Below are 20,275 nucleotides of genomic sequence, written 5' to 3' on the forward strand. Positions count from 1 at the left end.
ACAAGTGTCGTATAACTACTTTGAAAAAAAAAAAATAAATACGAAATTCACTTGAAAAAAATAATTTTTTAATAGTAAATCTCACTATTTTTTAAAATGATTGTACGGCGTTTATGCACTCCACAACTACATGTGACATTACTCATATTTCTAGTACCTATTGATCTTGGTGCTACCTTGACTTGCTCTAAAAATAATAAAATATGGTTCCTTTTTCAGATGGTTGTATGGCATGCTTAACCATTGCCAATCCGTTTTGTATTATGAATATACTTTCGGTTTTATTGTAAGACATTAAAAATCAGTGATTATAAAAATAATTTTAATGCCATAATATAAAAATAATCTTTCAATTGAAGTGTCCGGAATTTACACACCTGTCAATAAACATAAAAATATAGTAGAGGTTCATTATTTTACATGGAAAGAGACCTTATAACGTGACTATTCTATTTACTATTGATCTTATGTAATCCGCATTACTTGAGGGCCTTGTTTGGATAGAGAGATATATCTATTTTATCTCATTTTATCTAATCTTGATATCTAAATATTACAAACAAAAACACTTTTTAATTTTTAATTTTTAACTTTTTTATATAATCATTATCTAATTATTACAACTTTTTAAAAATTTCAAATAAAATACAAAAAGTAATTCAATTTAACGTTTTCTCTCACAATTTTTAAAACCCCATAAAACATTTAACTTAAATCATTTATAACTTATTTCATTTCAATTTAACTCAAATATTTACTAAAAAGTAACTCAACCCCTATCGTATCAACTCATCAAATCAGACGCAACTCTATATGCGCATTGACAGGTGGTGGGTCAATTCCGACCAATCGGGATCGGCTCCTCAGGACGCCGTCGTTTCTAAGACCAAATTACCTTTCGAGTTTCGGCCACACACAGCGAGCCTAACGTCTCCCACTTTTAAACTGACTACGTGGCGCGAGTCATACACACTACTTTCCTTGGCTTCCAAGCCAACTCTATCCTACGCCGTTTGCGCACAGTGCACTTTGGCCTTCCCTTCAATAAGTATCGCCGGACTATCCTCAATCCTCTCCCTCCCTATCTAACCCCACGGCGCACGTTAGACATTGTCTCCTTCAATTTCCAACTCGCCCATTCAAAGGCGCGAACCAATTAAACCGCTCAAGCTCACTCCATAAACTTGGGGTTTTGCCTCCCTCTCTCGCTCTGTCTGTCTGTCTGTCTGAGAATTGAACCTGTTAATGGCTTCAGGGTCGGGCTCACTCATGTGGTTTCGGAAGGGTCTTAGGATCCACGACAATCCGGCGCTCCAGTACGCCGCCGAGGGCACCAAATTTCTCTACCCTGTGTTCGTGATCGATCCGCATTACATGGAGCCCGATAAGAACGCTTTCTCTCTCGGGTCGGCGCGGGCAGGCCTTAACCGGATTAACTTCCTGCTCGAGAGCCTTGCGGATCTTGACTCGAGCCTGAAGAAGCTCGGGTCAAGGTTGTTGGTGTTGAAGGGCGAGCCGAGCGAGGTTTTGATTCGTTGCTTGAAGGAGGTATCTCTGTCTGTATCTCTGTCTGTCTGTCTGTCTCTCTTTCTAAAAAAAAAAAGAGAAAAAAGTATGTTTCATGAAGCAGTTCCGGTTAGTCGCTTAAGCTCATCTTAACGGTTACATAGTTTTTATTTAATTTTTTACCCACTTAAGAGGAACAAGTGGATGTTGCAAAAATCACAAAGATTTCGTACTCTCATATAATCTTTGCACATGGTTTGGTTAATTTATGTATCTTCTCGTTTTTGTTATTTGCAGTGGGAAGTAGAGAAGCTCTGCTTTGAATATGACACAGAGCCTTATTATCAAGCTTTAGATTTTAAAGTTAAGGTGAGTATTAATTCTTCTTTACTTGTTCAGAAAGGTTAAAGTAGGCATTTTTTTTATTTGCCAGTTTTGATTCCCAGATATAATGGTCGGTGGCATTTTCGGTGCAATTCTGCTTGATGTATTTCAGTTCCTTAGCTAGTATTATAGTTGTGTTCCCCGTTGCTTAATTATGGTAAAATGGAGAGTTAATTTGTATGCTCTGACAGAATTACGCATCAACTGCTGGAATTGAGGTTTTCTCTCCTGTGAGTCATACGCTCTTCAATCCCACTGATATCATACAAAAGGTATGTCCAAAATTTGTAATTCGTTTTCAATTGAGTTTGGGCTCTTCAGTACTTTAGATCGTTGTTATTTCTTTTTAGGAATATCATTTCCTCTCTATTAACTGCTGGCTAATCTGATGACTCATGTCTGGAAAAGAATGGGGGAAGGCCACCTTTGAGCTATCAATCATTTGTGAAGCTTGCTGGACAACCCTCATCCCCACTCTCACATACACTTTCTTCTCTTCCACTTGTTGGGGATGTTGGAAGTTGTGTGATCTCGGAAGTCCCGACAATCAAAGAACTTGGTTATGTGGATATTGGACAGGTTTGGAAAATATCATTTTACAAGAAAAAAAAAAAAAACTTTTCTTAGAATAATTTGAAAGAAGACGTTTTATGCAGGATGAATGTTCTCCTTTTAGAGGTGGTGAATCGGAAGCATTGAAGAGGTTGAATGAAATAAAAATTGACAAGGTGTGGTGTACCGCTTGGGCACTTCTGTGAATTTTGACTTTGTCCTTGTGCATGACAATAAAAGATTCTTGCTTTCCTTCTGAAATGTAAAATCCTCTGTCAAAAGGTCCTGCTTGTTTATCTTTATCCAAGATTTGAGCTAAAGATCATTGCTTACATATGTCAAAAATTACAGTATTGTTGTATGAGCTGTATTTATTTGCGAAATAATTATGTGTTGATGCATACCATTGTAAGATAAATTTAAAGCTCCTTGTAGTGGGGCTCAATGATAAGAATTTGCAGGGTAACAGTGATGAGGAACCTTTTACTGATACAATATATCTTGTCCCTCACATCACTACTGGCTACAATTCTCTAACTCCTATTCGCTTGGCCAAGCCTTTTACCTTAGTTTACCATATTTTTCAATCAGATCCTTTGTATATGCATCTGGATTAAAGAATTACCTTTACTACAGCTGGACCATGGCTTACTTTCTGCCTCAGCCATGGTTCAGCTGAAGGAATCTTGAAGTTTGTTTGTAAACAAGAAGGTTTAACTTAGCTTGTGTATGTCCACTGTGTTCTGTGGTGATGATTTATTTAGCTCGTATGCTACCCAAGAGAAAACATAACTTAGGGCTGTTACATAGTTTTCCTTAGATATGGTTCCCTCCAATGATTTAACTGAGAATCCATTATCTGTTGCTATTAGCATTTGTCACTTTTTCTTTCTATTTGTGTTGTAGGAGTGGGTTGCAACCTTTGAGAAGCCTAAGGGTAATCCCTCTGCATTTCTAAAGCCAGCAACAACTGTTCTATCACCTTATTTGAAAGTGAGTTATGAACAGGAAGAGCTATATTGTTTATCGTTTCAATTACTGTTGCTTGAGCTTAATTTACAAAACTTTAAGAATTTGAGAGAAACTTATACTTGTGTGAGTGTGCGTGTGTGTTTTTTTTTTTTTTTTGAATATTATCAATTTCATAAGCGTAAAAGATGCAGTTTATGTACACAGGATGTGTACAAACCACCTATCTTGAACTAGAAAAAGATACAAGAAAATCATGGATAACCCATTAAAGTTTATAACAGCTGTCCAAAGGAGGAGAGTACTGAAAAATAAACTCTTAGAGCTCCATTATTGTTGATTCATGCTTGTGCCTGTGTTTCTTCAAATATTTTCATCCCATTTATAATCTCCTTTGCAGTTTGGATGTCTTTCTTGCAGGTTTTTCTACCAATGCCTTCAAGATGTATATAAAAATGTCAAAAGGCATACATCACCTCCAGTTTCTCTTCTTGGACAGGTCATTCTGCATCTGGCTGTTGTATTTTTGTTATATTCAGCAAACTGAGATTTGCTTTTGACCTGTGTAGTTATTATGGCGAGACTTTTTCTACACTGTGGCTTTTGGCACTCCTAATTTTGATCAGATGAGGGGTAATAGAATATGCAAGCAGGTAACTTGCACTGATAGGCTACTGTTAGAGTTTTTCAGACGTATTTTATTTTGCTTTCAACTTCCTTTTTCCTTTGATTAATAATATCTTAGCATACTTAGTAGAATATGCTTTTCCGTATTTTTGTGGATTTAGTTCAACTGTTTAATGTAAGTTTATACTCAAAACTATTTTGTAAAAAAAAAGCGTGCTTTGCTGAAGCACAAGTTATTTTTTGGACCAGCCTTGTGCCTCTTCCCCACCTCCCTCTTCCCATCAACATTGTGTGTGTGTGTGTGTGTGTGTGTGTGTATTTGTCTCTTCTATGCCACCGCCACCATCTCCTTTCCTCTCCTCCAATCCTCTCATCACTATCACCATGCCATTACCTACTTTCTATGGGCTTGCTTTTATTGGTTTAATTTGTTCAATCAGTTTGATAAAAATTATTTTCAATGTCTCAAACAGAAACCAACAACTCCAAAAAGCATTTCGATGAAAATGTTTCAATTAATTATATACTCGCTTGGAAATGTTTATATTGGAATAAGTGGAGCCTAATCTATGATGGTAGGCACTTTTTAATTATAACTTATAAATAACACATGCCTCCCTAATTTCTAAAAAGAGGATAGAAGGTACACATAGAAGGGTTCAAAATCTGTTTCATAAATCAGTCTGAAGGAACTTTTTCTTGATAATTAGTAGTGGTAACCTGAAGCTTGCTAACATATCGAATCCAGTGGATGAGTAGCATGAGCCAAGATATCAGCTTTTGTTATTCTTCAGTTTATAGCCAACTTTATATGTGCACGCAAATACACGTGCATGGATGTAGTGCATATATGTCATCTTTCCCTTTTTGGCTTGTGAAGTCCAAATTTCAGTTTCTTGTGTGTTCTTTTAAATCCATTCCTCAAGCCGGTTTTTTATTCTTTTTCTTTTTTGTGGAAAAGAAAGGAAATTGGCATTTCCTAAGATTAATATAGTCGACATGATGGTGCAGATACCTTGGAATGATGATGATGAACTGCTGACGGCTTGGAGGGATGCTAGGACAGGATACCCTTGGATTGATGCTATTATGGTTCAGGTCAGATCTGTTGCATCCTTCTTCCGCATATGCATATTAATACCAATCCAAAATGCTGCATTGCTGCTCCAACCAAACCATATGCTTTCTCTATATTTCCATCATCACGTCGAGGCAGTATCTTTGAAATCCATACATATTTGCTATTGTAGCTCCGCAAGTGGGGTTGGATGCATCATCTAGCACGGCATTCTGTAGCATGTTTTTTGACTCGTGGAGATCTGGTACATGATTTTGATGTTCTTAGAAAATCAATTTCCTGCATTATTTTTCGTTTTCTTTTCCCTTCCCTGACAGTAATAATTTTTCCTGATAGTTTGTTCATTGGGAAAAGGGACGCGATGTCTTTGAAAGGCTTCTGATTGATTCGGATTGGGCAATCAACAATGGAAACTGGCTATGGCTTTCCTGTTCGTCATTTTTTTACCAGGTATGGAGCATATGTCACTTCCATGATTTGCAAGCTCTCATAATGGTATCGCCTATCAGGGGGAGTTGACTAGAATCTCAGCATCAATCCATGAATAGGACCTTTAAAATCATTACTGTATGAGTGATTCATGCTAACATTGCTGGTCAACTACAAAATTGACCTATTATTATGATCCTATGAATTCCGGAAAACATAGTGATTGCTTTGGATAACTGGATCATCTTATCTAGGTCTTTCTATTGCTTCATGTGGATATTTTCCGGTGAATTATGTTATCTTCTGGAATAAATTGGTTCAAATTATATTATTCCTCAATCATTTGTAAGGCCAGTATTGTTTATGGCTCAGCTTGGTATTGCACTGCTGGAATGAATGAGTCGGTTGGAGAGATCCTGAGTGCTTGAATTTAGGAATGAATGCTTTTAACTTGTTGCTTCATAAGGAGCCTTAATTGATTGACCGCTAGCCGAAGGTTCTTTCACATATTGATATTTTCAATGGTTGCCAGTATAACCGTATCTACTCCCCAATCTCATTTGGAAAGAAGTATGACCCAAATGGTGATTATATCAGGCATTTTCTTCCCATATTGAAAGGTATGTTCAGGTTCCTCTCACTTTCACCATATTCTTTTTGGTTGCTGTATTCTCTTTTTAAAGTTTTTCAATTAAATGAAAATGACTAGATATGCCAAGGGAATACATATATGAGCCATGGACAGCTCCTCTAAGTATTCAGACTAAAGCTAAGTGCATAATTGGAAGAGATTATCCAAAGCCAGGTCAGCCCTGTGTATTTTTTTGGTTGTGTGCACTGCATTCTGTTAGTTCTCGGACTGTAATTCACATTATCACATATGTTCATCCATAATGAACCATGGAATCACTGATGAGATGACAAACACTTAAGCCTTTTGCTTAAGGGACCGGCATATACAATTACTATTCTGTTGAGCTGTTGAAAGAGTTTATAAGTTTGTGCCTATCTATCTTTAATCCATCCGAAGGATGGGGTAGGGAGTGAAAAGTTTATAGTAATGGTGACTTCAGTTTTTTGGGGAGGTGCAATTGGGAGAAACTGTTAAATATAAAAATTTTGTATATTTTGTCAGATATGAGACTAGTGATTTGGAACTTGTTGCTGTCCCATTGGATCATTGTATCGACCCTAAGAATATAGTTGCATCTTTAAGTCTGTCTTGCTTGTTGCCTGTCTGAAGAAACAGATTTGAATGGCTTGAAATTGGCTTGTTCTGGGGGCTGATAAGGTTTTGATTTTCTTTTTGCCCCCTGTTAGTGACAAGCTTCTGACTAATTTATATGCATTGATTTCTTTCATTCTGGAATCTATTTGAATCAGTGGTTAAATGTGAGACCTTTTTTAAGTTTATTTTTTACAAAAGAGGATGAGATCCCAAATTTTATTGATAACCATCTCTTACGGGGGAGGAATACTGTGTTTACGTCTAAACATCCTGGTATTATAAAGTTATCTAGGAGGTTCGTGGAATTATACGATTTCCTAATTGGTTTTGAAGCCTTTGCTATGTCCCTTGCCGTTGGATACAATTTATACTGTGATGAAGTGTTTTCTTATTTTTTAGAAGATTTGTAGAGGCCCAGTACTAAGTGTGATTTCAAGCTTGCTATCAGAAAAATTAACTCACCTTAGTTTGGTGTATGACCAGTTCCACTTATTTGTCCTGGTTGATAGTATTCCGGGGCAGCTACTTAAGCTGCTTTGCAAATTCTTGGGAACTAGAGGGGTTTGGAAGCAAATGGCTTGAAAATTCACTTAATCCTTTCTGGTATAAATTTGGAGACATGGAGATTTCAGAGCTACTCTTCTTTTAGGTGTATAGGAGGAGCTGAATGTTATGGCTGCTGGCTAATGTGCAAGTGTTGCCCCGTTTTATTCGACAAAATAATGTCCTTGGTCCAGAGCTCCATGCCTTTTCTGGGAGAATAAAATATGGTTACTTAAAGTGGTTCCCTTGTCTGAGTAGAAATTTGTGAAGCCATAGCGAGCTTGAAAAGAAGCTGAAGGACTCTTGAGAATATTTGGAGGACGAAATGAATAGTTGTTTCGCTAATTGTCTTGTACTGCTGTTTATAATGCTGAGGAGGGTTGAGCTGGTTAGACAAAGGTTGCTGATTGCAGCCTGTTTTATGCTCAAGTATTCTTCCTTGAACATGTTTATTTTTTTTGGCATCGAGCATCTTATTTGCTTACTGTAACCTTATTCTCTTTCAGTGGTTCTTCATGATACTGCAAGCAAAGAGTGCAGGAGGAAGATGGCTGAAGCATATGCATTGAACAAAGACTTGAATGGCATGGTGAGTGAAGAAGATATTAGAAACTTAAGAAGAAAATTGAAGGAAGATCCAGAACAGGAAGCTAAAAATAAAAGGATAAGATAAAAGTTAGTTAGCCGAGAGCAAAATCGTCGCTGTTTTCTTTGGCTGGGCATTGCCGGATGATGGAACGAAAGGAGTTGCTGGATTTTGACTGTCAACAAGGTGCATGCAAAATCAAGTATGATTCTTCCGGTGATAGATGACATTTTCAAAGCTTGTGCGAACATTCCTAGACATTATAAGAAATGGAAAACTTCATGAAATGACCCAGACCTATGTTTTTGGTTTGTACCACATTTTGGTTTGTGTTATCGCTTGTACACTTGTACCGTTGTACTTAGATTGGTCATGTTGCATGTACTACTCTCTCTCTCTCTCTCTCTCTATATATATATATTGTACTTGCATGTACTGCCACTTGCTATTATCTTCTTTTTTTGGCCAGTAGCAACTATCATAATAAAGAGTTTAGAGCCTTGGAAGATGATGGCCTTCCATTCAAACTCTTCATTTCGTGCAGCGTGCTTCGCTTCTGGTCCACGCTGCCCAACTCTCTTCCTTTCTTCTTCTTCCAACAGGTTTTTCCCTTTTTTTTTTTTTTTTTCCTGTTGTTTTCAGCACAGAAATGAAGTTGCTATTACTTGACGCAAGAATTGATATCTTACAGATGTAGGATCTCGATACTCTGCTGTCATTTTTTCTTCAGTTTTGAGCATGAAATCCCTAGTTCATCCCAAATGGCGCAAAAGTCGAGTTAAAATCGGCCGGTGCTGGTTTTTACGACATCGGATTCACCATTTTTACCCGGTAAACCCTTGGATGATGAACTCAACAAGATGCAGAAAACACAGTAGGCATCTTGCATTGACATTTCGAAGGAAGAACTTGCGATCAGATTTCCTATCCTTAACGACGATCTAAGAATCAGGTTATTCTAAGTCATTTTTAAAAATAATAAAATTTAAGTCGAAAAATAATATTTTTTTATATATGAAAAAAAAAATTACTTATAGAACATATGTATTGTTGCCCAGGAATCACTTCCTTCTCGGCTCTGTTTGCCACTCGGGAAATGAGTTGGAAACCCAACGCAAAGGCCCATTCCGAGTCATAAAAAAGATTCAAATGTGGGCCCCTCGCCCTTTCGCACGTGCGACTTCGCTCCACACGTGTCAAGTTCGTGCCCACCACCATCCCCGCCTCCCTCTCACCCTTTTGCCATTTTTCGTCGCTTTTAGAGAGAGAGAGAAAGGTAGAAACTAGTCTTTCGCACTGCCGAGAAGAGAGGAAATTACAACTCTGAGAGTAGGGGCTGTGACCTGAGATCTCATTCTCCCAACACTGCCTAACACCGTCTCACCAGCATGTGGCGGAGACTTTTCTCTACCCAACTCAAAACCCTAGCTGCCGCCGCCGCCACCCCTCCTCGATCCGCTTCTTTACCGACCCGATCCCTCGTTTCTCCATCCGCCTCTCACTTCTATCTCCGCTACTACAGCGTCAGCTCCGGTGTTCACTCGACCCTAATCCCCCTCCCTTGGAACCCCTCACATCCCCATCTGTTTTCATTTGTGCATATTGTTGATTTATGTGATTTGTTTTTTTTTGGTTTTGTAGCGGAGGGTGCAGTGAAGAAGCAGGTTGAAGATGTAATGCCGATAGCGACCGGGCACGAGCGTGAGGAGCTTCAAGCTGAGCTTGAGGTTTTAATTTCTTTGGTTTTATCCAATTATTCGATTAATTATTTAGTATTGGTTATATTTCTCGACTTGTTTGGTTTCTGGGAAAATCGGAAGGAAATGAATAAAAAATTTAGCTAGAGCTAACGTGTTTTTATATCAAGCTCAAGGAAGGAGTAACCTAAATGTTATTTATTACACTTTTAATATTTATACAATTTTAATTTAGGTAACCAAATGATATGTTGTGTGTATTCTTGGGGTTTGAGGGAAGATTCTTATTTCGATTGGTTTTGCTTGTGCAGGGAAGAAAAGTAGTTGATATTGATCATCCAGATGGTCCCTTCGGTACAAAGGTTAGTTTCAGTTTTTTTAACAATTTTGTTTCCTTCTTTTCCTGTGTTATGCCCCCTCCCGCTTTTGGGTAAGAACATGTGGCTCAACCACCTCATATAAATAAATCAATAATTTAGAGCTTATGGGTCGTCAATATTAGCGGTTTAAAGTGTAGATTTAATTATTATTTGAAAATATATGATGGAGACAAAAGCCTTAAAAAATTAATACTATGGCAATTGATTATGTTGTTGTGGAGCATGCAGTCTTACAGGCTTACATGCGTGTGTCACTTCGTTGAAGACTTCTTGTTTGATAATTTTTGCCTCTTTGATTTGTTTTTTGTTTATTTTAAACTTATCCAAGAATTATACTCATCAAAGAAAAATTATCGAAGAATTATACTCATCAAAGAAAAATTATCGAAGAATTACGTTGCACTGATGTATTCAATTGTACTGACGCAAATTTCAGTGTTGATGCCTCTTTTTGAGCAAGTAGATGGCTTTATTTGAAAGCGATTTGTTGGTAAAGCTCGGTGTAAATAGGATATTTTATGAAAAAACCAGTGTAATAGGGCAATTGTAGGATCACTTGTTGCCTGCTTCACTATAAAAATCTAAGCATATATAAGAGAGAGAGAGAGGGGGGGGGGTCAGAAAGAAGTTTACAAGTAAAGAGATCCTTTTCTAGAAGAAAAGTTGCTTTAAAGGAATTCCATTTTTAACCATGTGACATGCTTTATCAGATGAATAAAGTTATAAACCTTTTAGGCCTGGTTTGGTTTCACAAACTTTTGAAATCATCTCATCCTATCTCAACATCCAAACACCAATTTCAAATTTTTAAATTCTCAAATTTTTCATCTAATCATTACCTAATTTTTACAACTTTTCTAAACTTCCAAACAAAAAAAAAAAAAAAAAACTTTTTCAAATCTTAAAACAATATAAAAAATTATATTCTAACCCTCTTTTAACTTTATAATTTTTTTATTCAACTTTTTCTCTCATTTCCCAAAACCATATAAAAAACTTAACTCAAACTATTTCACTACTATTCACAAATTTGTTTTTTGATAAGTACTAGGATTCACAAATTATCTCATTACTATTCACAGATTTTTATCTCATTTCATCTGTGTAATCAAACGAGGCCTTAATTTGTTGTCATATTTTAAATTGGGAGCTGAATGAAAGCTTTGGTGGTTTGGTACCATATTGCAAATACTTGGTTGTATTGGGGGTAAAGTGTGATTTCTCGTATAAAAAATAGGGTGTCATGCTTCTTCAAGCCAGCATTTCTTAATTCTTGAACACCCTTAAGCCTCGTTTGGTTACACAGATGAGATGAGATTAAAGTTGAAAGTTGAATAAAATATTATTAGAATATAATTTTTTAATATAACTTTTGTTTTGAGATTTGAAAAAATTGAATTGCTTATTATATTTTGTGTTGGAGTTTGGAAAAATTGTAATGATTAGATGAGATGAAATGGCTTGGTCTGTGTAACCAAACCAGGCCTTAGTGTAAGAAGTCAAGGGTAAGAATATGGATGATTGTTTTGATAGGGTGTGCCATCTTTAAGTCAAATTTGAAAGCCTTCCTTGTATATATTGTACTTGAAACTTTATTTGTGGACTTTTTTAAAATGTTAGGATAATGCTTTGACTTTATAGTGAGCATGGGTATATCCTGTAAATGACATGTCTCTATGTAAAGATATGCTGTTTACTAATACTTTCTTGAAGCTGTTATCATTAAATGACATCTCTCACTATTCATTCTTTTTCTCGCGGTGCCTTTGTATAGAAAGAAATGTAAGGACATTTGGTGGCATCGAGCATTCCTTCCCTAAGTTGAAGCCTTTCTTCTTGATGTAGCTTTAATATTTGTAGACATTGACACTTGTAAAATTTAATGACTTTATGAAGTTGTTATGCCTAGGCCTTTCTTGTGAGGCGTATTTTCATTTCCTGGTTGATGTCTTTTTCTTTAGTTTATATTTGGTTTTTGCCTAAAGGGTAAAATGGTTTTTGATGCAGGACTTGTTTTTTCTTTCTTTTTCTTTTTCTTTTTTAATTTGTTTCTCTCTGTTGTATGGCCTGTAGGATTCTCCTGCAGTTATCAAGTCCTACTATGACAAGAGAATAGTTGGATGCCCTGGAGGTGAAGGCGGTGGGTGCCTCTTTATTTTCTCTATTTCTCTGTTACATTTGTGTGTGCATATACTTGTCCTTATACATGAAAGAAATAATTCGTTTAATTGATTTCCCTTGTGTGCGACTTTCTTGCTTTTGAATTGCAGAGGATGAACATGATGTTCTCTGGTTTTGGCTGGAGAAAGGCAAGCCACATGAATGCCCGGTGTGCTCACAGTATTTTGAGGTAAGTAGATTGTCAAATTTGGATTGACCACCCCATGGACCCAATTTGACTATGGTGCTGTTAGCTTCACCCTGTACATACTGAACAGATTTAGGGAATGTTCAATATAAGCTATATGATTCTATGGCCCATGTCGCTTCATGATAAACATAGGATTCATGTTTGAGATGTGATTTACATTGCTACATGGTTATAACATGATCATCACCTAACCTGTTTATATTCCATACAGATTCTATCTTGGGGTTTGAAGAAAAAAAAAACATATATTATCCTGTATAGATCAGTTTTGGATGATTATACCCCCTTTTTTTGGGGCTTCAACTTCTATGCATATAAGCTGTGTGACTTGGATGAACTCGAGGAGAATCAAATGTACAGAAAACTAGTTACTAAATTTTGGTGTATCAGTTCTAGAATGGCCCTGGGTTGAATAAACCAATTAGTTTTTCTCATGTGCTGCCTTTGTCACACTGTACAGTAAAAATACCTAGCTGGTTTCAGCGGCATTGTGGAGTGTCCCTAATTATTTCATTTAACGTTTCACAGCTGGAAGTGGTTGGACCTGGAGGACCTCCAGATGGACACGGTGACGATGATCATCATCACTAGTTGCAGTCTTCAATTTTTCCTGCTGGAATAAAATATTGGCGGGGTGAGGAGGCAATTCCCAGCGTAGACAACTTTCAGAATTCAAAAGCCTTAAAAAGAGTTTTGGTTGTTTTGATTGGTTCTTAGTTCTCGTGGTTTTCGTTCTTGCAACGTTTGAGATAGACTGTTCACTGTGGGTAAAATAGACACAGGCTGGTCTTCTGTCATGAATTGCCAAATAATCGGTGGCTACTATTTTTTTTTAGTTTCAACTCATTGTGTTTTCCCTTTTGGTCTAGCCAGCAAAAGGCATGCGTCGTCAAATAAAACTGTTGTACGATCCTGTTCTCGCTCATCAACTCCATTTAATTTTTATATTTTATCATTTATGGTTTAAAGGTCTGTAGTATTTTTTTTTTATTTTTTGAGACCGAAGGTCTGTAGTATTTAAAACACTACAAAATGCTGGATTTTGGTTTCACCTCATTATTTTTGCTCTTTCTTTATTTTCAAAGCATTTAGGAGAGCCAGCCAGTAATTATCTTCAATCTTCATGCGGTTTTAGTTGTAGTATATAAATGTATTCTGCTGCGCTTGACTCACTTTCTGTAGGCCTATGGTTCAAGCCCGTGATCTACTAAAGATAGGACCTTCGTCCATATCAAGCCTGTAACCTACTTGGTTAGGACCGATGTATTATGAAGCTCATAGCCTGTTTTGGTTACAACTTATGGTCCATATCAAGCCGAGCCCAAGGCCCACTTCAAGCTTAAGGCTTATGACTAACCAACAGCCTCACCGAACTAGCCACACATTTAGCCATTTCCTTGTTTCGTTTTAGAGCATATTTGTTGAAGAAGGAATTAATGTTTTGGACGTTGTTTTTATTTAATGTTCCGGTTTAGTATGAGAGGGTGGTGAATGATTTTTTTTTCTTATTTATTTTTTGAAATGAGAAGTTTTTTTTTTTTTTTTTCCCTATTATAATGATTTTATGGAGTTTTAATTATGATATTGTCTAATCATTTTAGTTTATATGCACAAATATAACTTGGACCTTCTTCAATCGTTACATCATTTGGATTAAATTTGTCATATTTTTTGGTTAAATTTGTCTTTTTGTCTATTATTTTTCCTGGAAGCAGAATCTGGGTTCATCGGGTTGGTCCTTCTTCAGCAAATTGACACTTGGAAAGATACCAAAAAGCGCCCAACAGTTTTTTATATCTAGATTCTCAACCCACATTCACTAACTAATTTAATCCAAATTGATGATAGATCCTGAAACAAACAGCATAAAGATATCTAGTTTTCTTGGCATGGTTCTCAAATGCTAATTAGTCAATAGATGAGCAGCAGCCTCCTGTTTTGGGGGATATAGTATAATGCTTGCGCGTTGTACGTGCATGATCTTTTAAATTAGAAACCTTGACGTCTACTCCAGATGGTATTGTTTCCTGTGCTCGCCAGCTTTGCACATTAACAATAATGATTAAAAAAAACACATGAATTGGTAAAAAAAGTTTAGACTTTTTGCACAAGTACTCAATTATTCCATAGAACATATGGAAAAATCCAGCGTTGGAAGTATTTTAGTCCTCCAATAACACCAAGTGCCAACAGCATATGTTGTCCTCTTTCTAGCAAACCCACCAACTAATATCTAACCCTATTTTGGAAGTGACATTGATTCTTTTTTAGTAGTCTGTGGGGTAAGGAAGGAGTTGACTAACAAAAAGCCACTTTCATTTCCCCCAAGTGTTTAGTCAACGGGTAATATATTTAGCTTACTTTTGCTACTTTGTATCGACTTAATTATATACACTAGTTGGGGTGTAGAACACATTATCATCCATCACCGCATGTGAAATAATCACTTGTCTCAAAAGTTTAAATTGTTGAGAAGAAGTAAATTTTATTACTTATTTTATATCTTAACACTCATCTTCACGTGTGGATCAGACTCCTCCTCAATGAGTAATCCAATAAATAAAATATTTAATTAAATTGATAGAGTGTACAATCAGGATTTGAACTCAGGACCTCTGCTTTGATACAATGTGAAATTATTACTTGTCTCAAAAGTTTAAGCTGATAGAGAGATGCAGATTTTATTACTTATTTTATATTTAACGCGGCACACCTCATAGAGCACCCAAGCATCCCTGTCCAGCATGAATGAAGATATATATATATATATATATATATATATATGGCTCCATTCATGCCATCAAATAGCAAATAAACACAAGAAGAATATTATACGGTATGAGAGCTTCTTTCTTCACAACCTAAAAGAAAATCTGGAATTTATACTTAACTGGCGGAGATTTTTTTATTTTTCTCACTAATGCCTACATGCATGAAAACTCCATAGGTCAGACCAGATGCATAAAAAGCTTATTTTTTGCCTCGTCTATGGTCTATAGTGTTTCTTATTCTTGGGTCTGCGTATCAAAATTATGCAGTTGAGGACAGTATATATGCCAATGGCACTTTGATCTAGTTTACAACTTTACATATTTTAGTGAGCAGAGTATCTCAATTTGAAATGCAGGCAAGGCTCCGAACCAGAGTATCTCAATTTGAAATGCAGACAAGGCTCCGAGCCATATGCATTTGATATTATGTTCCCAGCTGGAAAGTATTAAAAAACTCAATGATTTATTAGCTGTGTAAGAAAATTGCAGGTGTAGTGGACTCTCTGTCTGTGTGTGTCTCTCTCTCTCTCTCTCTCTCTCTCTCTCTCTCTGGCCGTTTGGAAAACTTAGCCATTGGATGTTATATATTCTAGTGATGTAATCAAGGCACACGACAAAAACTTGAAAAATTCTGCTTTGCTTTTAAGTTGAGACTATAGAGAAGTAGAACTCGTTGCATCAAGACATCTGGGGGGGAAATCCACAGATAAATGATCATTTTTTTAGTGTCTCTTCCTCTTCCTTTAAGGCTCAATCATTAAAATCCAACTATTTCACCAACTTTTCCGGTCAGATTTTAGCGAGAAGGTAAATTGTAACTTATGTTTCAAATTTCGGGCAAAGTTAACAAATTTGATGGCTTAATGGTGATCGATATTGCAAAAGGAAGTATTAGCTTAGGATAAAGTGTGAATTTTAAAAAAAAAATTAATAAAATGAATATTATAAATAAAATTATAAATACACGTAATACTACTCAATTCGAGAAAAAACTCACATACTCGTATACCCCACTTATTCTTCTCGAGTACTCATTGATTGATTATTTCCATTTTGCAGATATTTTTAAGGCGGTGTTCCTCATTAGATAAATTGGGCTCTGGCAACTCTAGGTTACTGGTAGTGGGTATCCATCAATCATCAAAAACGTCTAAAAAATGATTGTGAAAAGACGGTTTCTTTTACAAACCCGAATTATTCTTTTCTTGTTTTCAGTAATATTCTTTCAGTTCTTGATGGGATTGCTTTCCCTTTTTTTTTTTTTTCCCCCTCTTCCTGCCCACTGCCTGCAAGCATAGATTCTCTCTATGTCGCAAAACCAGAACCCTCTCTCCTAGCTGGGTGGCTTCGGAATAGACGAATGTGCTCTGCCTCTGCATGGATTCTCTGCCCGCGAAAGATTTCCTACTTTTTTGTCCTTGCCTTTTTAGCCCTCCTTTTCGCAGATGCCTCTACCTTTCTGAGTTTCACGGCTATAGGTGCAAGTGTGGCTGGAGCACACAATAGACGTACATACCGATGCGTGATTGCACGTTTTATTCCACACATTTGGTTATAAATACACATTAGCATTCTGGGTTTTCTCCATAGCAGCACATATTCTCAGTCATTGCTACAGGTGGACTGATTCGTGCAGATTACAGAACCGTGAACATGAGCTACAATACACATTCCAATATAGGCTCCAGTTTGTTTCTTTTCCTCTTCCTCATTACCAGCTTTTTCATCTCAATTTGCACGTAGTTTGGACTGCTATTAGCTCTAGGAACTCTTTTTCTCTATAAATGGATGCAGAATTTCTTGGTCCACTTTCAGAGTCTATTGTTATATTCTTTGATTTTTAAACTTGTTTTGCTCTTTGAGTGGTGACATTCTGGTTACAAAAATTCAGGTAGTCGAAGTGCAAGGACATTGGAGTTTGGAAGGACACATGTAGTGCGGCCGAAAGGAAAACACCAGGCCACCATAGTTTGGCTTCATGGACTCGGAGATAATGGCTCAAGGTGATGTTACCTTTCGTTGTCTGCCATGCTTTCTTCATTGTTGTTGTTTTATGCATTTCCCTTATGCATTATAGTGATCATCTACAAAAAATATTATTTATCGCGGATTTTTAACTCGTTTAACATGTAAGGATCATAAGAAAACTGGTGCTTGAAAGTTTTATGTATGAGGGGGAGCTTGATAATTTTGAGGGAGATTCAATACTGGGATTTCAGTATTTATACTGTCAATTGTAAGTTCATGGATCATTGCAGTTTGTAACAGGAAAAAACCAAGAACTATTTTTACCTAATTTTTATTCTATCTTTCCATCAAGGGTCGATGCTATTTCTTTCCAATATATTTAAGTGCATACCCGACAGTGGAAAGATGGACTTTTTGGTTTCAGAGACACCAAAAAAGAAGAGTTCAAGGATGTCAGCATCCTGACGTGCCCTATCATGTCAAATTCTTTGATGTGGAGTTCTTTGAGATTCCCATGAATATGTCTGATGGGAGAGAGGAGAAACACCGTGAATGAGTATAATTTGTTTATTTGTCCTTTTCATAGCTTGTCTGATTTTGTTGTAAGCTTAACTTGAGAAGCCATATTTTAGAAAAGAGTATGTGCCATATTCTTGAATGGGACCAGTACTCCTCCCTTGGTTCTTCCCCCACCTAAACAACTAGAAATGAGCTTTGACAAAGTATATTCCATACGTATGTAAGGAAATACAATCGGACAGATCTTTCGATATTGGCACTTGTTTAAATACTAAATGTGCAGTGAAGAGTAAAACTTTTTCATTGTTGAGTACTTTGCACGTGCCTACACATACACACACATACACAGAGGGTGTCCATGTTGCATGTGTGGTTTTATCAGGATGAAATATCTGTTTGTTACCCTAATGCAAAATCAAAGAATTATAAGTTGAAGAAAGACACGTTTTCTCATTCCATGCTCTATTTGGTTGCAGCTCTTCCCAGCTCTTAGAATCACTTCCTCTTCCAAATGTAAGGACATATGTCGATTTAATTATTTATGAATTTACTAAGCTTGTAGTACATACTCCTCTTTTTCATGCATGAATTACATCCTCCAATATCATAATTTGATTTTCTTATCCACAACTATCTTGGGCTTCTGCTAAAATTTTTTGACACAGGTTAAATGGATCTGCCCAACTGCACCAACACGTCCTGTTACTTTACTTGGTGGTTTTCCTTGCACTGCATGTAAGGATCGATCAACTTTATCTCTCTTTTGGGATGACAAAATGGGCATTCAGTGAATATCTTCAAGTATGAATAATACTACATATCTTATCATCATCTTTTGACCATCTGACTTGTTTATGCCATTGATCTCAGGGTTTGACGCAGGAGAGCTTTCTGAAGATGGTTCAAATGATTGGGAGTCTTTAGATGCTTCTGCAGCACATATTGCAAACTTGTTATCAACAGAGCCAGCTGACGGTACTTGAGGCCAAAGAATTTTTAGAAATAGCCACCTAACCATGATGAATAATTTCTTTATCTATCTTTGTTATAAATCTCCACAATTTCTATGTCTGGTTTATTTTGCAGGTTTAACTTTCGAAATTATGTTTATCACTCGTATTTCAAAAGAAAATTCGTTTGCAGACCATGTGTAGAATCATGTCTTGCAATAACTGATTCAATTATTGACAATTTCTTGATCACACTACTTGTTTGGCAGTTAAAGTTGGTATTGGAGGCTTTAGTATGGGTGCTGCAATGGCCCTTTACTCTGCAACTTGTTGTACTCTGGGAAGATATGGAAACGGTAACCCATATCCTGTCAATCTAAGGGCAATCGTTGGACTAAGCGGATGGCTTCCAGGGGGAAGGTACACTTCATTTCTAGGCTTCTCTCTCTTGCAAATCCAGACAGTCAACCTCTTTGATCTCTTGATATTTGTTTCTTTTTTTAGCACCCTTTTTATCTATGTTCTGAATGACTAGCACGACACTTGTGTACTAAACCATGTTCCAATTAGGGAGATTGTCTGTATGAGAAAATTACAAGACTCCAAAAGCATCTTATATTAATGTCTTTCCAGCAGTTTCTATAATCTGAATTACCATCTGAACAACAAGTTTTAACAGCTGGATGGACCTTATCTAACTAATGAGTTATGCATGGCCTTAACATTTATGCATGCTCTGAATGCATCTTAGTATAGGCATCCATTTAGCCATACGTTCTAATGATATTTCAACCATGCAGGAGCTTAAAAAGCAAAATACAAAGTTCACATGAGGCTGCAAGGCGTGCTGCTGCCTTACCCATTTTGCTTTGTCATGGAACAAGTACGAATTAATCTATATAAATCTACAGGCCAATATTGCAGTTTATGCTCCTTGATATATCAGTTTTAGAAGTCTTCTTTCTTTTGGGCTGTCATTCCAGGCAATCTGTTGTGCACACAAACACACACAACAACAACAATCTGTCATTCCAGGCCAATATTGGATTCATTCTGACTATATATATATGTCTTACTGTAGGCGATGATGTTGTCCTCTACAAATACGGGGAAAAAGCAGCCCAGTCCTTCAGTTCAGCAGGATTTCGACACCTTACATTCAAATCCTATGAAGCGTACGTAAATGTTGAATCTGTTCATAGTACTAGCGAGAAATATCTAAAAAAAGAATACAAGAAATTGAAATGAAAGATGTGTGGGCTGTGGGTTCTTTTTTTTTTTGGCAGGCTTGGTCATTACACGGTACCTGCAGAGATGGAGGAAATGTGCCATTGGCTGACTCCAAAACTGGCGCTGTAGGGTTCTCGCCCCACTCGGAACTAGTTTCTAGTTTGAGATTTGAGATGGCAGCGATCGAGTATGAGGCATTATGGAACAAACAATAATACTAATAATAATAGTAATTTTGTAAGGCGAGCAGCTATAGCTAGTACATAGAATGGTGTATGTATGGGGTATATCTTTACCTTAATATTCATATATACCTACGACAATCTTCCCTCATTCCTTATGTCTTCTCCTGTCTTAAATAAAAGCTTCTCATCTTCTTTATACTTTTGTTGTACTTTCTTAGTGCTTTCCATTTCAAGCTGCGATCTTTCTCTTATGCTTATATAAACTAGTAATCATACTCGGATAATTTTTTTTACTCGTTTTA

The 20,275-nt window shown here is 36.7% G+C and overlaps 3 protein-coding genes across 4 annotated transcripts; all 3 read left to right on the top strand.

The window, feature by feature from the left end:
* The first annotated feature begins 1,002 nt into the window (after positions 1-1,002).
* On the top strand, positions 1,003-8,034 carry LOC121246486 ((6-4)DNA photolyase). 2 transcript variants are annotated; one of them, XM_041144662.1, is made up of 14 exons: positions 1,004-1,548; positions 1,804-1,875; positions 2,082-2,162; positions 2,299-2,469; positions 2,547-2,618; positions 3,349-3,435; positions 3,812-3,910; positions 3,981-4,064; positions 5,050-5,136; positions 5,289-5,360; positions 5,453-5,566; positions 6,078-6,165; positions 6,255-6,350; positions 7,823-8,034. In XM_041144662.1, the coding sequence occupies exons 1-14, from the start codon at positions 1,246-1,248 to the stop codon at positions 7,987-7,989; spliced, it is 1,593 nt and encodes a 530-aa protein (XP_041000596.1). In that variant the 5' UTR covers positions 1,004-1,245; the 3' UTR covers positions 7,990-8,034. The 2 variants fall into 2 exon arrangements, with proteins under 2 accessions (XP_041000597.1, XP_041000596.1); XM_041144663.1 differs by lacking the exon at positions 6,255-6,350 and having other exon boundaries at positions 1,003-1,548.
* Positions 8,035-8,987: 953 nt separating this feature from the next.
* On the top strand, positions 8,988-13,275 carry LOC121246487 (cytochrome c oxidase subunit 5b-1, mitochondrial-like). The gene is made up of 6 exons (XM_041144664.1): positions 8,988-9,435; positions 9,544-9,629; positions 9,911-9,961; positions 12,053-12,119; positions 12,250-12,329; positions 12,879-13,275. Exons 1-6 carry the CDS (start codon positions 9,291-9,293, stop codon positions 12,939-12,941), a joined length of 492 nt encoding a protein of 163 aa, XP_041000598.1. The 5' UTR covers positions 8,988-9,290; the 3' UTR covers positions 12,942-13,275.
* Positions 13,276-16,350: 3,075 nt separating this feature from the next.
* On the top strand, positions 16,351-20,169 carry LOC121245496 (acyl-protein thioesterase 2-like). Its single transcript, XM_041143553.1, has 9 exons — positions 16,351-16,808; positions 17,013-17,124; positions 18,085-18,121; positions 18,274-18,343; positions 18,479-18,583; positions 18,828-18,978; positions 19,359-19,441; positions 19,640-19,733; positions 19,845-20,169. The coding sequence occupies exons 1-9, from the start codon at positions 16,775-16,777 to the stop codon at positions 19,915-19,917; spliced, it is 759 nt and encodes a 252-aa protein (XP_040999487.1). The 5' UTR covers positions 16,351-16,774; the 3' UTR covers positions 19,918-20,169.
* The last annotated feature ends 106 nt before the right edge of the window (positions 20,170-20,275 follow it).

The sequence above is a fragment of the Juglans microcarpa x Juglans regia genome, chromosome 1S (assembly GCF_004785595.1).
Source record: "Juglans microcarpa x Juglans regia isolate MS1-56 chromosome 1S, Jm3101_v1.0, whole genome shotgun sequence".
NCBI classification, from domain to species: domain Eukaryota; kingdom Viridiplantae; phylum Streptophyta; class Magnoliopsida; order Fagales; family Juglandaceae; genus Juglans; species Juglans microcarpa x Juglans regia.

Bases quoted from the DNA above. Each gene is read 5' to 3' on its own strand.
- LOC121246487 (XM_041144664.1), top strand. From the start codon at position 9,291: ATGTGGCGGAGACTTTTCTCTACCCAACTCAAAACCCTAGCTGCCGCC. The intron at 12,120-12,249 runs GTGGGTGCCTCT...TTTGAATTGCAG, and splicing joins ATGCCCTGGAGGTGAAGGCG to AGGATGAACATGATGTTCTC. The intron at 12,330-12,878 runs GTAAGTAGATTG...AACGTTTCACAG, and splicing joins TGTGCTCACAGTATTTTGAG to CTGGAAGTGGTTGGACCTGG.
- LOC121246486 (XM_041144662.1), top strand. From the start codon at position 1,246: ATGGCTTCAGGGTCGGGCTCACTCATGTGGTTTCGGAAGGGTCTTAGG. The intron at 5,361-5,452 runs GTACATGATTTT...TTTTCCTGATAG, and splicing joins TTTTGACTCGTGGAGATCTG to TTTGTTCATTGGGAAAAGGG. The intron at 6,166-6,254 runs GTATGTTCAGGT...GAAAATGACTAG, and splicing joins TTTTCTTCCCATATTGAAAG to ATATGCCAAGGGAATACATA.
- LOC121245496 (XM_041143553.1), top strand. From the start codon at position 16,775: ATGAGCTACAATACACATTCCAATATAGGCTCCA. The intron at 19,442-19,639 runs GTACGAATTAAT...GTCTTACTGTAG, and splicing joins TTTGCTTTGTCATGGAACAA to GCGATGATGTTGTCCTCTAC. The intron at 19,734-19,844 runs GTACGTAAATGT...TTTTTTTGGCAG, and splicing joins ACATTCAAATCCTATGAAGC to GCTTGGTCATTACACGGTAC.